Raw genomic sequence first — 13,808 nt, forward strand, 5'->3', positions numbered from 1 at the left:
TAGTTCGCCTTGTCGACGCCTCGCCCTCATCACACAACAATAGTTTAGAAACTTTGCCAACTTCAGATACAGAATCCTCAAGTACAGGAAAGGCTCGCATTGTATGCAACTACACCGAGGCCGTCGACGCCCGACGGCCTTGATTATCGGCACGATATCACTCTGCTCTCATGTGACCCTCGCTCCTCAACTTCTATACTCCGACGGACGCATTGTCTGCCTGGGTGAAGCCGCAGGGTCCATGTCCGCTGCAGTCTGGTACGAAGGCGACTCGAGAGGGTCCTCGTCGTCATCAGATTGAGTGATGGATATTGTTGGTGCGAGAAGCGCTGGTGACGATTCAGCGCGCTGATGGCGACCGTGGGGGCCTTGTTGCCAAGTTTCAGAGCTACTGGAAAACTGGCCTTCACTTTGGAATTGCTCTCTGACTCGCGACGAGACTGAAAGCCGTCGTGATCCTTCTCGAGGAGTGTTCAAAGCCTCGGACACAGCTAGGTTCGTAGGTGATCCTCCTACGCCGCTGCGGGACGAATTTCTTGAGTGGTAAAAGCTGTTGGATGGAGCTCGAACAATCCGGCGTCTCTCTCCGTCTGATCTTTCATCTAACTCCTTGTAATGGTTCGGGTTCTGATTCACCTCATCATGAAGCTCGGTGAGTTTCGTGAGAACGCTGGTAGCGTTGGGTCGAATCTCCTGTTCCCTCCCCTTCCCGTTCTTGGCCGTTACGAGGGACAACATATGCGTCACAAGCTCTAGCAGGTCGTGGAAGACTCCCCATTGGCGCGTCACAATCTCTAGAAATTTGAGTCGTTCCACCACAGCTGGTCGGAGCTCGATGTCTCCTGTAGTGGGATCTTTGAACCAGAATGCTTGATGCTCCCGGATTCCACGCCGTCCATCCAACGCGCGTAGCCAAAGGTCCCGACCGAATGCTCCTCCTCGTAAAAGATCCAAACCAGAACTTCGAGGATTATGCAACCAAACGCCCAGATATCGTACGGTCGTGAGCGGCCGCCAATCCCAGAAATCTCTTGGTCTGGAGCCCCGTACTCCATATCGACGCCGCTAGGGTCGGCAGAGTTATCGTCGCGATGCATTCTACTATCTTGTCCGGAGACTATCGTAGATATTCGAGCCGTGCCGAAGTCATTGATTTTCCAGCTTTCGCCCGAATAGTCATTCTCGGTCTGTTGGCCATATACAAGGATATTCGCTGGTTTCAAGTCATGGTGATAGCCACTTAGCTTCTGGAGGTTGGCAGGTGTATTGACTGCCAGATTCTCATCGGCACCGGTGACGATTACCTTTAGCATATGGATCGACTGAATTCCACTTGCTATGTTCTGCAGTTGTTTCAGAATGTGAAGACAGAATGCTGGCGTGCGGTAAAGTTTTCTTTCGCCGTCCAGATAGCTTGCGAGATTGCGATTTGCCAAGGGCATCAGCATGTAGAATTCCTCGTTTTGCTGCCAACTCGCAAGCGGTACTACTATTGAGGGATTGTTAAGCCTTGCCAGCTGAGTAAGAACACGACTTTCTTCGTCGAAGTTACGAATGCGGACGTGGTTCTGGAAGATCTTCAAGGCGAACTTGTTCTGCGTATATTTGGTCAGAGTGTGACGGATGGTTGTCTCTTGAAACTTACCTCCTCAAAGCTGTGATACTCAGGATGAATCTCAACTTCATAAACAACGCCATAGCCGCCGACACCATCCTTGACCATTTTAGCCGCCATGAATGGTACAACCACGTCAGGCTTCACGTAGAAGTAGTTGCCTTCTGTTGACACCTTTTCAAACAAACCTGGAAGATCGTCGTGGCGACTTGCCCTCACGCTCGTTTCTGGACTCATTAGTGCAAAGTCAAGCACTGTGAGCATCCTCTGGTGCTGTGGAAAGCCATGGAACGTAACGGCATCCTGAACCCATTCATGTCGAGCCATCAGGGTTTTCTTGTCCAATGGTAGGTCCGAGTCTGAAATCTTGCTCTTTACGAAATGGAAGATACACTCAGGTTTGCCAGCCAAGATACAACAAGCCAGGAGGTGTATCCCGTTGTCCACAACGTGTTTGATGCATTCTCTGATGTCGCTCTCCAGGTACGAAGGTGGCATCGGTAACTCCCGAATGATTTTCTCGATGATGCGCCTGGGAAAAAGGCTTCGTGCCTTTGTGCGCGGCAGGAATGGGTCTTCTTCCCAGTCGTTGTCTTCCTTCTTCGTGGAAATTATGACGGCTTTCACTCCCTCTGTGGACTGCAGGACTGCGTCACAAGCACGTAACGATACAGATGCCGAGGGATCATTCGGAAGATATGCCAGTACCGACCTGTTGTATTCCAATCGTGTCTTCAATTGAATCCCCGATATGCCATGCGTGAGACAATGATTGGCAACCATCATGGCAAAATGCCGGTCCCATTGCGCCGGTGTCGATGTGATGTCCGTCTCCAGGAGGTCTTGCGGCTCATGCAGTCCCGACCTCTTAAAGACATCTATGTGCGCGCGCCTTCTAATACGATGCCGCGCTTGTAGACTGGTCTTTCCATAGTGTTTGATGAGCAGGCTTTGCGCCGCGGACTGCACCTTCGCATACTGCCCAGATTCGGTCCACGCAATTTGAGTCGATGCTTGTCCTGGTACAGATTCGCCATCGAAAGCGACCTCCACAACGCACTCGATGAAAGTGGCGAACGGTAACTGTTGATGCTCAGTCGCGATTGCTATAGGATTTTCTGACTCTTCAGAAGTTGGTATGCTGTGCAAAGAACCGTTCGGGGTGGTAGCGTCTCCTGGAGGGCTGAGTAGTTGCGAATCCGTATCACTTCTAATGCTGCCAAAGCACCATGCCGATGATAAAAGCCTCCATGGTCTAAGCCGTGCATGTTTCATGGCCACCCAGAGGACGTGTCGATACTAACGTCCAACAACACTTACAGGAAGTATCGCATAGCGATGTGCACATCATCTCGGACTGCTGTTTCCATTAACACCATGCCGAGTGAGGCTCAAAAGTTGATGCTCGTTTCGATCAAATGAGCTGGACTGTCAGATGCACGCCTGCTTCACTCCTACTGGTTCTCCTGGGCTTTGCGCCGCCGCAAACGATGAGACTTATGCGCAAAGACCTACTAGTGAAAGATGGCTTTGCCGAGGCGCACTTGCCATCCTGGTCCGGTATGCAGCTAATGCTCACTTAGTGACAGGCTCGTGCCGCTCACGCGAGCCATGCCATAAGTGACCACAGGTTCCTCGTAATGTATGCATATGTTCGTCCGGCATGAAAGTGTGCCAAAATCCGATTATGTCGCAGGGGACAGAAGAACGAAGTTCTTGCTTCAGGTTCAGCTGCTGTCGTGTCGTCCAGCGTCCCAGGACCAAGAGCTCAGAGGCGTCAGGCTTGTTGAGAGACCACTAGAACCAGCTGGCCAGCTCATGTACGCTGCACTAAGGGCGACTGCTGTCGGTTCGTGAATGCAGAGCCTGACTGTAGGCATCGAGACTCAGGCTCGTCTAGGCGACTGTTTAGAGACATATGTTCCACCTTCGGTCGTATTGCCATGCGCCGACGAGACCAGATAGGCGAATGTCGCAATAGATTCGCATTGAGAGTCAATCGAACCGAGCCATTGTTATGTCATTGGCGGAGACTGACAGTCGATATCTGTATTCATCCAATCACACTGATCTGCCCAAATCACCGCTCAGCGTGCCCATTTCACCGTTCAATATGGTCGAATTCACCATGCAAAATGTATGCTAGGACGCAAGCCAGGCTGATCGAGGCGGCAAGACCAGGGAGTGATTGGCCTAGCATCCTTGCTGGTCGTCAAGGATCGCTCTTTGACGATGGGATGGTCTTTCACGCCCGGCCCTCAAGAAGGTCATGACTCGCCCCATGACTCGAGGTCACGACTCATGTGCTACATTCAGCATGCTAGATAGGCGCCTGCGGCCTGTCCATTGTGAAAAATGTGGGATGTTGGCATCATGAGTACTTCTGCCGCTCCGGGCTCGCGTGACTGTCGGTGATCCCATTGGAGTGGATGAGCCGGCCCAGAATACGGGGCACTGCCACCGCCTGGCAACCGGGACTTCTAGCCGATGGTAATTGGTCACACCTGCAAAAGTCCGTGACAATCTGGGTCACACAGTTTGGGCAGTTCGCAGTGGCGCTCAGATGCTGATTTAACAAAGGGAGTCAGTCATACGAGGTCGGTGTCTGGGCCGGGGCTGAATTAGCTGCTATTTGACACAAAGCTTGACAGGGTGACAGCAGGCCACATTGCTGGACTCAAAACACGGGTGGTCGGGCACAGACGGCTGAATAGTATATCTTGTCTCAAAGTTCCAGCCCTTGTCCACACTTGCAACCTCTTTCATATTTTTGCGCTTCGAAAACATCATCATAGTAGAATCTGGACAGTCAAGTCCCTGTGATTTCTCGTCGTGTACTGTTCGAAATCAATTCTGAGTAAATTACCTCAGGCGGCATGAAAGAAAGCGCGCGCGCTGCTTCCAAAAGCCGCAGAAATGCGGACGGGACGGTCGACTACGTGTTGTCAGACCGATCCGTCAACGAGCCGAAGCTCGAAGCCCGACTCAGAGGAATATATGGCCAGCACAGCGAGCATCAGTGCACTGTGGAGGAGGGTGGAATGCTGCACATCAAAGGCGCGCCGAACTTTCTCAGTCTTGTAAATGAGCTCCTCTCTTCGAATGATCCATGCTGACACGTTCGCAGAAGGAGCTGTTGAGCCTACGTTTATAGCGACGCCAGAAATACATAGCCTTGGAATTCTGTTGGAGAGTGATTGCTGGGTGCGATGGTGCTGGGCCATCATGTCACGATTCGGTGTCCGTCGATGCACGGAGGCAGTGGGCAGCTTGCTCGCCTGCCGCGCTGGATTTGCGAATGTGGCGTAAGTTTGTTGGGCGACGAGGTCGCAAGACCTGCCGGAGAGCGACTATGTGGATGGTGCTGAATTCAACATGGACGAGATGCGTGCCCTGCCATTCAATTTCAACAACCTGATGTGTGGCGGCTCGAAATCAGGTATACGTGATCTGGACATGGTATACCCAGGCTGCCGAGCCAGGAGAACCCGCAAAGTTTTGAGGCTGAGTCAGAGGCGACTGGTGGCGATGGTGAATTTTTAGGCTCCCAAAGTCGTAATCTCGAAGCGCAGACAAGTCACACCTCGTCGGTCGAAAAGTGTTTGCTCGTGCTGTTGCATTCATGTTTATCGCGCCGTTGTTGGAATAATGTTTAAAGATTCGTATGCCAAGATCTTTACCGGAGCACACAGAATATCTGCCTCAGGCATACAATACTGGAGACAGGTTGAGATACCTTCTGAGGAAGTTCGATGCGATGTTTGAGCAGAAGCCGAAGTCGACTCCGCTGTTGCCTCATCCTTAAGACCACTACGGCCTCATCTCGTCAGGACGAGTTATGGCCATGCCGATATCTGATCTGCCAGAATCACACCCATGTGCCTCCTCCATGTCGACGAGAACGATGTCGCAGTACTTAGCCACGAAAGGGTGGTACTGAAACAGGTCAAAATCGAGTGTTCGGAGGCTTTGTACGTCAAGGCCTTGCTCGTTGTTTAGGGCATGTGCTTCCGCTTTTGGTTTGTTTCTGAAGATTGGTGACCCCTAGATTAGTTGGACGATGAGGTCGTGAAGGGATGATTAATGGTGGGGTCCGTCTCGACGATGTTGAGCATGATACCTGGTCATAGTAGAAAGAGTGCATCGGAGATGGCTGCACGCAGGACAGATGAATTTGACCGAAGTCCACGCATACTGTAGCTTGGACAAGCCACGTTTCTCAGCTATAGATCTTTAGTAAAGCTACAAATCGTAATAAACCCACCCATTTGCCCATCACTCACAACGAGGCTTATTGCGCCTTGCTCTTGTTGGCGAGCTGCCCCTGTTCCTTGTCGAAAGCCCCGTAGGTAACACTGAGACTTGACAATGCTGAAATGCCGACATACAGGATCGATAGCAGGATAAAGCCTACGAGAAGGCCTTGGAAGATGCCTGTGCCGCTTTGTTAGTGTTCCTGTGCATAATTTACCAAAGATGTGCTTACCCGGCGTGAAGAATTGATACCGCTCGAACAAAGCCCCATCCACCAGAGTTGTATTGCCGCTAGAAGAATTGCTTGCTCTTGGGCTCAGATCCCGCTTCAAGTCAATGTGAAGCATCTCCTGTGCTTCCGAATCCATGACATAGCCGCCAGCCGGCTCCGCATCCTTCTTGCCTTGACTGGGAGAGGTGGTGTACAGGACCGTATAGTCGCTTGAAGGAAGCATATCTAGAATGGCAGCCAGGAGCGCATCGTTGTCACCCAAGGCTTCCGATGCCGTAGAGCTAGCTGGTGCTGGCATTGTGACGTGAAGAGCTTTTGGAAACGAGGCATAGGCTGGTATCGACCCTGCGGTCGCATCCACAACCACCACATCGAGCTTGCAGTTTGATTGCAGTGACCTCCGCCATTGCTCTGTATCGATCTCGCCGACTACGTCAGGTATTGAAACGCTCGAGCGAACTCCATGTGAGCCCTTCGACGAAAGGCGCTGTGCTAACGTTGGTGTTGTCTTCTTCGATGAGTAGTCTCTTGCTGTAACGCCAGGCTGGCTGACGATGATGTAGTGGTCTGAAGGACATAGTGATAGTGTTCGAGAGATCTCTGATGTGATAGCTGCTGCGCTGGACAGCTTTGGGGCGGAGTTGAGAAGACTGGTCTGATCAGCTTGCGACTATCTAGATCATGAATGATACATACTCGGAGGTCGAGAACATGAAGAAAGGTGATGTGTCGACGTAGCCATAGGCGGACTGGCTGGCCGCGAGCGCCAGCGCGGCGACTTGCAGTGATCGCATGGCAGCAGCTATGTGTGAGGTGTCGCAGCGGAGATGCTCGAACCGTAGACGGTTAGACATCGATTAAGTTGACGGCCTTCTATGACGCTCGGAGCCGGTGATTCTTTGACCCAAGACCGGTTGACTGCCCGGCGAGCCTCGTCGATCTACTGCACGAGGCTGTCTACTTCACATTTTCGATTGAGAAATATTCCTGGAGAGTTCAACAAGCCTGAGGACGTGGGTCACGTCGAGCAGTGTCAGAGATAGCCAGAATCGCCATAATGCCGCCACCAAACAAGAAGCGGCGTATAACACCTCTACCCAAATCTAAAGGCCCCCAACCAGAAGAAATCACTTTCAACCTAGATGCACGACAAGATTATTTAACAGGTTTCCACAGACGCAAAGTACAGCGCACAAAAGCAGCGCAGGAAGCAGCAGAGCGTCGCGCAAAGGATGAGAAACGCCAGCATCGTCAGAAGCTACGTGAGGAGCGGAAGCGGGAGTTGGAGGAGCGAGTCAGGATGGTGGATGCAACATTCAAGCCTCCAATCAAGGAAGTGTCGGAGGGAGGAAGCGACGAGAGTGAGAACGACAGTGAGGATGGCGATGATGTGGTAGTGACAGAGGCCGTGCTGGAGAAGGTCGATCATGAGGCAGAGTACGTTGACGAGGACAAGTACACGAGTGTTGTGGTGGAGGAAGTGGCTGTGGATCGAGACGGCTTTGTTCATGGAGACGATGCCGTATCGGACGATGAAGTCGAAGCTCAAACTGTAGTTGAGCAGTCCAAAGCGATCAAGAAGACTGGAGATGCAGGCTCCAAAGGCAAGCGGAAGTGGACTATTGAGAAGCCGAAAGACGCAGCAGCCAAGGCGAAGAAGAAACGCAAGAAGTTTCGATATGAAAGTAAAGCTGAGCGGAAGATCGAAAGGGGAAAGCAGCGGGCAAAGAACAGCAAGCAAGCCAAGGCTCGTCGAGAAAAATAGGCCGATGTGTCAATGGTTGTTCTCATTCTCTGACTTGCCCAGATGTGACATGGCTCTCACAGTCCAATTGCATGCTCATGGTATCGCTCTTTGGTATCGTAGTCTATGCGCTCGCCAATAACGGTATCAGCGGGGAGTCCTCCAGGACAGATCGACAGTCGTCGTTCGTCACGACTGGTTGGGGTCGCTGTCAAGGCTGTAGCAAACCGCTTCGTGACGAGACTAGAGAGAGCCCATGCTCTGCTCAAGTTCTTGCAGCTCTTTCTGGAGGGTCTGGTGCTTCTTCGCCATCTCCTCGTACTTGGCCTCCCACTCGTCTCTCTCAGACTCAAGAGCCTGGACCTTGCGCTCGTAGTGGCCAGCCTTGACATCGGTCTGACGTAGCCTATGGATAATCAGAACATACTCTATCAAAGTATCTCACTTCAACGTACTTCTCATTGGTCTCACGTAGTGTCTGGTCGGCCTTCTCGTTCTCATCCTCAAGGACTTGCACTCGTCGGGTCAAGGAGTCGTGCTGTGCGGCCTGGGACGCGGAACCCTCATTCTCCTTCTTCAGATCCTTGTGAGTGTTCTCGAGCTTCTCAACTTCTGACTCGAGAAGCTGGTTGCGGTGTGTGAGGGATGTGATCTCTTGTTCTTTTGTGAGGTTGTCCTGCTCAAGATCTTTGACCTTTTGCTTGAGCTCCTCGGCTTTGGCGGCGTTCTCGTCCGCCTCGAGACGGAGCGAGTTCATTTTCTGGACGAACTTAGCCTGGGTACCGGAAGCCATGGTGGATGGTTTGAGTGGTTGTTGAGAGAGTGTGGATTGTAGGGAATGATCGCGATGGTAGTGATGCCGAAGAGTTGCACAACGCAAGACTTGAGAGGCGGTTTATATTCGTCGCTTTTTGGCAAGTGCGCAATTGGCGAAGTCGTGACTGCCACTGTTTGGGTGATGCCTGCCTGGGCAACGAAAACGGCGGGGAAGGGAAGTGCAAGTGACGGGCAGGTGCAGGTGCCGGTGCAGAGCGACGTACCTCCTTAATGCGATCCATGATGTCTAGCTGTTGAGATCTCGATATTTGTCAAACAAAGAATACAAGACCAGGACGATAATGAAGGTAAAGAACAAGGTCAGCAGTCAATTGTGTATCTAAAGGACGGATGAGGTCGAAGTGGGATGAACACACGCACACCGCAGACTTGGATGTTCTTTCAGGGTCCCCTCTGTGGCTGCAAGCGGTGGGGGAGCCGCTAGGCACTGTTTCAGGTAAGCACGGACCCCAGCAACGCCCAGACGAGTTGGTTTTCTGCCCTCGCGGATCACACTTTGTGCCTAAGCCCAGCCCCTGAGGTCGATCTTCACCGCCGCGGCCGCGATTGGTCACTGACGATAGAGCTAGTCTCGTTCGAGCAGATCGTAAACATTGAATTGATGCTTTACTCAACGACCATCCCTTCTGCTGGCAGTCCTTTAGCAACACGACTCACGCAGTAACGACATTTCTTGTAACATCAACAGTCCGCAGCAGCATCATATCGCATCGACAATGCTGGCGTCACGCGATCAAGAAAACCGGGTCCATGCCCAACAGACTACAGCGGCGAACAAACCTCTCAACCAAGGGATCCGTAGCTACAACCAAAGACGCCAGGCCCGGTCAAGACGCCCTTCCGACGAACGCTCAACGATGAGAATAGACCGCTTACACAAAAAGGGAAGACAACAGTCCTCAGGGACGGATCAAGTAAGCTGGACAACAATGCCTTCGTCACTCCTGCACCGAATCGAGCACCTCTGGGCATGAAGACGACGAACGCCCGCGGCCAGGCTTTCAAGACACCTCTTCCTCAGCAGACAGCCAAGCCAGAGAAGACGTTGAAGAAGGCCTCGACCGGCAGGCGTTCAGCCAAATCGAAGATTGTGGTTGCGCCAACAGAGCCCGTAAATGCGGATGTGTTGAAGGAACTCGAGGAGCAAGACGATGAACCAGATTTCGGATACGCCCCGCCACCTGTTGCCGACCTTCCTGACCCACCGATAGACTTTGGCTACGATGACACTTTCCCGCAATTTCAAGGCAAAAACTTCTTCAATGGATATGGAGAGATCTACTGCACATCACCAACGGATGACAATGGCGTTTCACTTCGGCAGAAGAAATTGGCGAGACAGCAGAAGCTCAAAGAAGAGATGGAGGCAAAAGCTTCCGAGCCCATAGTGTTTCCAAAGCTACCCACAGATGAGGAGCTGGACGCAGAAGTCGATCAGATGCTTGCGGCCGGGCCAAAGTCGCGACTGGACACAGCCAAAGCCAGATCAGCCGCTTCGGTCCTGTCAGAGCCTGGGATCAGGCTTCCTTCGGCTGCGTTGAAAGGCACAAAGGCCTCTGATCAGAAGCGGAAACCACTCAGCAACATCACCACATCGTCTCCAGCGCCATCTTCAGTATCGAAGAACACCATTGGATTCCCGAAGGCTAGGAAGGCACCTTCAATTCTTCCCGCGGCGGATCAAATACGCCAGAAGAAAGTGGCTTCCAAGCCCATTCCGATTGAGCAATCTTCAATCCACCCGAGAGACTTCGTCCAGCTCTATGGTCAACCACCGATCGGAAGTAGTATGTGGGATCGCTTGAAACAATATGAGCTTCTGGAAGAGCAAGACATCGCCAACGGAGTTTCAGACACGCTATTTGACACCGACTTTCTTGGAGCCGAGGAGCCAGATCTCGCTTTGAAAGACGATGGGGTGGTTTTTCAGCTAAATACGCCGGAAGACTGAGTGCGAGTCCTTACGTCCTCGCAAACTGGGGACTTTTACGACACTTATCGATACCCTTTTCCTACTGGTTTGAGAAATTATTACACGGATGGGCACCTGAGAGCGGATCGATCAGGACTCGGGATTCGATCAGAGAACAAGCTCTAGCGCCTGGTTTTTGTATCAATACGGCAAGCCGCCGACCAACCACCACGATATAGATACCTAGCAATACCAAAGCTCGCTTTCAGCACTCGCCACGCAGCCCTTCGCAACCCCAGCAACCTCACAGCCTAAACAGCTCCGCCCTCCCCATAGCCTCGTCCTAAGGAAGCTGATCCACACCGTTCGTTGTTCCATTCATCACCTTCCCGTTCTGCTCCCCACCAAATCCCTCTGGCGCCTCAGTCACTGTATGGCACCACTTGAACTTATCCCCCACTTTCCCCATCTGCATCCCCTTCAACGTCCGCAACAACTCCTCACACACCTTCCCCGGATCGCCCGCCTCGTTCACCGGATACTCAAACTTATCACCCGTACTCTTCATCGTAATGCTCTTGATCGGCACCAGACTCGCCGCCGTGCCGCATGCCATCACTTCCTGGAAGTCCTTGAGTTCGTCGTACGGTATCCGTCGTCGCTCGACTTTGTATCCGAAGACATCCCGCGCGATTTGGCATGCTGATTCTGAGGTTACGGACTTGATCACGTTCTTTGAGTCGGGGACTACGATTGTGGTTTTGTCGCCATTGACTTTGACGCCCAGGAATCCAGAAGTGGAAAACTCATCGATCTCGCTTCGAGTCTTGCTGTCCAGATGTAGCGTGATGCCAAAGCCGGCATTGCGTGCTTTCTCGGAGTGTCGTAGTACGGGAGCATAGTTCCCGCCGATCTTCGCGCTGCCTGTTCCCTCAGGTGCGGCGCGGTCGAAGTCTTCGAGGATGAGCGCATCGACGGCGTGCACCCGTGTAGACGCCCGTGGGCATGACGAATACGCAGAAGGTGTACTCGTCCGGCGGATTCAGGCCTAGTTGGGCGGAGCTCCCGAAGAGGAGAGGCCGGATGTACATCGCTGCGCCGGTTTCGTGGGGCGGGACGTACTCTGCGTTGAGCGCCACGGCCAGGTTGACGGCCTCGGTGAACAACTCTGGGGGGACGGGAGGGGCGGAGATGTATTCAGCGGAGTGTGCCATGCGTAGAGCGTTCTGGTCCGGGCGGAAGATGGAGATGGAGCCGTCAGGACGGCGGAAGCTTTCATGCCTTCGTAGCATTGCACGCCGTAGTTGAGGCCGGGGGCCATGCCGTGGATGGAGAGGTGGGGTGAGGTGATGAATTGAGGGGCGGACCATTGGGCTGAGCCGGAGTGGGTGAATTTGCATTCGATGTGGCCATTGACTTCGCGGACTTTGAAGCCCACGTTGGACCAGTCTATGGTTGAGACTGGGGGCGGTGGGAATTTGGCCATGGTGGGTGGGTGATTGAAGCGATGCACGGGTTGGGTTCTGGCTGCAAGTGTGGGAGCAGGGTAGAGTCGTGTGAGCAGTCGACAGCGTATAGAAATAGTGCCAAGAATCTTCGCTCAGGAAAGAGCAGGCACGATGGAAGCGGCGTTATAAGTAGAGTTTCTCGTCGGAAAGAATAAGACAGGACGAACAACAACGATATTCTCCTGTTTGACTCCCTTTGATGTGCGTCACAATGGTATACTTGACTCGGCTGACGTTTAGAAGAACTTTTTGTGCGCTCTTCCATTTGCCTTACTCACGGGTCGCCGAGATCGGATCCTCTGGCGGCTTCAGCCAATGCCAGCATTGGATCCGCTGACTAGGCAAACGCCCTTCCTGTCAGTTCATTCATCCTCTGTTTCTAGCCACCATCACTTTCGTACCACATCATACGTTTCCCGGCATTTCTGTGGGCTGTGGACACGGTTCGAAGCAGTGCTGACAACAAGATCGGGAAGGATCGCTCCACGTCAGCATCTTACTCCTGTACCTTCCTCGGCGAGGTGCAGACTGGCAACCTCGACGAGAAGTCGTGAGCGTTTCTACAAAGTCGGCGCCTTGGGGAGCGCTGGCTCCGATAGCGCCCTCCCTGGCCAAAAAGTCCGGAGCGGACCATTTCTACGAAGTGACGCCTAAGTAAGGATTTTTCCAAAACGCCTACTCAGCCAGCGACCTGTTATCGGGCCGTCAGTGCCCTCCCTGACCCGTAAACGATCAACATTCTAACGTGCCAAAAATGCCTCTTCATGCGGTAAGATAGAATCGGGCGTGCTTCTGCGGACAGATGACCGGAGAAGTGTACACACTGGTAGTAGTATCTCATGCAGACTGCAATCGCATGGTACGGTAGAACTCTTGGGTGACGAGTCTCTGATTGCGTGGGGACAATTGCGCCCGTCTACGCCATCTCCTCGTACGCGCCGAAAATTCGAGCCCCACGTCATCGGGCGACACGTCTTTGGGAAGCGGGCGAACAGTAAGCTCTACCTATCTGGTACCACCTCCTTCTCCATCTCTTGGTATCTCCAACATAATGGTTTTCATGTCGCCAACAGGGAGTAGAGGCATAGAAGGTTCGTAGATGCCATGAAACATCATGTAACGTACAAGCGATGGATCCGATCCCCAACGTCTGAGTTGCTGTGCAAGATCTCGAGCAGGCGCCTGTCCCAGAGGGTCCTTGAGGTAGATTCCGCCTGTGATACTATTGAAAGACAGCCGCGGCACCCGCACCTCAATTGAGCCGACACGGTCAAGCAGATTGTCCGAAGTCCAGCTGTTGATACGGCTCACCTGGGAAACGAAATGACTGAGCGTGTTGAGATGCGTGCCCCATAAATACAAGTCTAGCTTAGTCGGCAACAGCGGGAGATTCTCTTGGTAAAGTTGCCGGCAGATAACCAAAAGCTCCACGTTAGGGTTGTCCATTCGATAGTACCTTGGGAAATAGTAATCAATGTGTCGAATTATGACGAGCTGGAATATCATCGATCGAACCTCAGTAGGCAGCGTCAGCATGGTGAGGGCCATCCCTGCAATTTGTGTGCAGCGAACACGGTCTGTGGACACCCGTGGTCTGCGGACGGGCAAGCCGAACGCGGCGCGAGCCTGATTGTAAAGCTGAGCTCGCCTCGATGTAATTTCAGGTCTTCGACAGTCAAGGCATCGCCAGTCGAACATTACAGCCT

At 52.7% G+C, this 13,808-nt stretch overlaps 7 protein-coding genes across 7 annotated transcripts; 2 read left to right on the forward strand and 5 right to left on the reverse strand.

Moving 5' to 3' along the window:
- Positions 1-794: 794 nt before the first annotated feature.
- Positions 795-2,890, reverse strand: AB675_597 (uncharacterized protein; the record flags this gene model as incomplete). The annotated part of the gene is made up of 2 exons (XM_018146234.1): positions 795-1,595; positions 1,646-2,890. 2 exons carry the CDS (start codon positions 2,888-2,890, stop codon positions 795-797), a joined length of 2,046 nt encoding a protein of 681 aa, XP_018005895.1.
- A 3,016-nt stretch (positions 2,891-5,906) lies between these two features.
- On the reverse strand, positions 5,907-6,895 carry AB675_598 (uncharacterized protein; the record flags this gene model as incomplete). The annotated part of the gene is made up of 3 exons (XM_018146245.1): positions 5,907-6,049; positions 6,102-6,751; positions 6,798-6,895. 3 exons carry the CDS (start codon positions 6,893-6,895, stop codon positions 5,907-5,909), a joined length of 891 nt encoding a protein of 296 aa, XP_018005809.1.
- Positions 6,896-7,158: 263 nt separating this feature from the next.
- On the forward strand, positions 7,159-7,866 carry AB675_599 (Ribosomal RNA-processing protein 17; the record flags this gene model as incomplete). The annotated part of the gene is made up of 1 exon (XM_018146256.1): positions 7,159-7,866. The coding sequence occupies one exon, from the start codon at positions 7,159-7,161 to the stop codon at positions 7,864-7,866; it is 708 nt and encodes a 235-aa protein (XP_018005965.1).
- Positions 7,867-8,088: 222 nt separating this feature from the next.
- On the reverse strand, positions 8,089-8,638 carry AB675_600 (Tropomyosin-2; the record flags this gene model as incomplete). Its single annotated transcript, XM_018146269.1, has 2 exons — positions 8,089-8,251; positions 8,301-8,638. 2 exons carry the CDS (start codon positions 8,636-8,638, stop codon positions 8,089-8,091), a joined length of 501 nt encoding a protein of 166 aa, XP_018005897.1.
- Positions 8,639-9,652: 1,014 nt separating this feature from the next.
- Positions 9,653-10,633, forward strand: AB675_601 (uncharacterized protein; the record flags this gene model as incomplete). Its single annotated transcript, XM_018146280.1, has 1 exon — positions 9,653-10,633. The coding sequence occupies one exon, from the start codon at positions 9,653-9,655 to the stop codon at positions 10,631-10,633; it is 981 nt and encodes a 326-aa protein (XP_018005795.1).
- A 304-nt stretch (positions 10,634-10,937) lies between these two features.
- On the reverse strand, positions 10,938-12,080 carry AB675_602 (putative branched-chain-amino-acid aminotransferase TOXF; the record flags this gene model as incomplete). The annotated part of the gene is made up of 3 exons (XM_018146291.1): positions 10,938-11,548; positions 11,580-11,820; positions 11,892-12,080. The coding sequence occupies 3 exons, from the start codon at positions 12,078-12,080 to the stop codon at positions 10,938-10,940; spliced, it is 1,041 nt and encodes a 346-aa protein (XP_018005710.1).
- A 1,027-nt stretch (positions 12,081-13,107) lies between these two features.
- On the reverse strand, positions 13,108-13,650 carry AB675_603 (uncharacterized protein; the record flags this gene model as incomplete). Its single annotated transcript, XM_018146302.1, has 1 exon — positions 13,108-13,650. The coding sequence occupies one exon, from the start codon at positions 13,648-13,650 to the stop codon at positions 13,108-13,110; it is 543 nt and encodes a 180-aa protein (XP_018005603.1).
- Positions 13,651-13,808: the final 158 nt, after the last annotated feature.

The sequence above is a fragment of the Cyphellophora attinorum genome, assembly GCF_001299255.1.
Source record: "Cyphellophora attinorum strain CBS 131958 chromosome Unknown Contig1, whole genome shotgun sequence".
NCBI lineage: Eukaryota > Fungi > Ascomycota > Eurotiomycetes > Chaetothyriales > Cyphellophoraceae > Cyphellophora > Cyphellophora attinorum.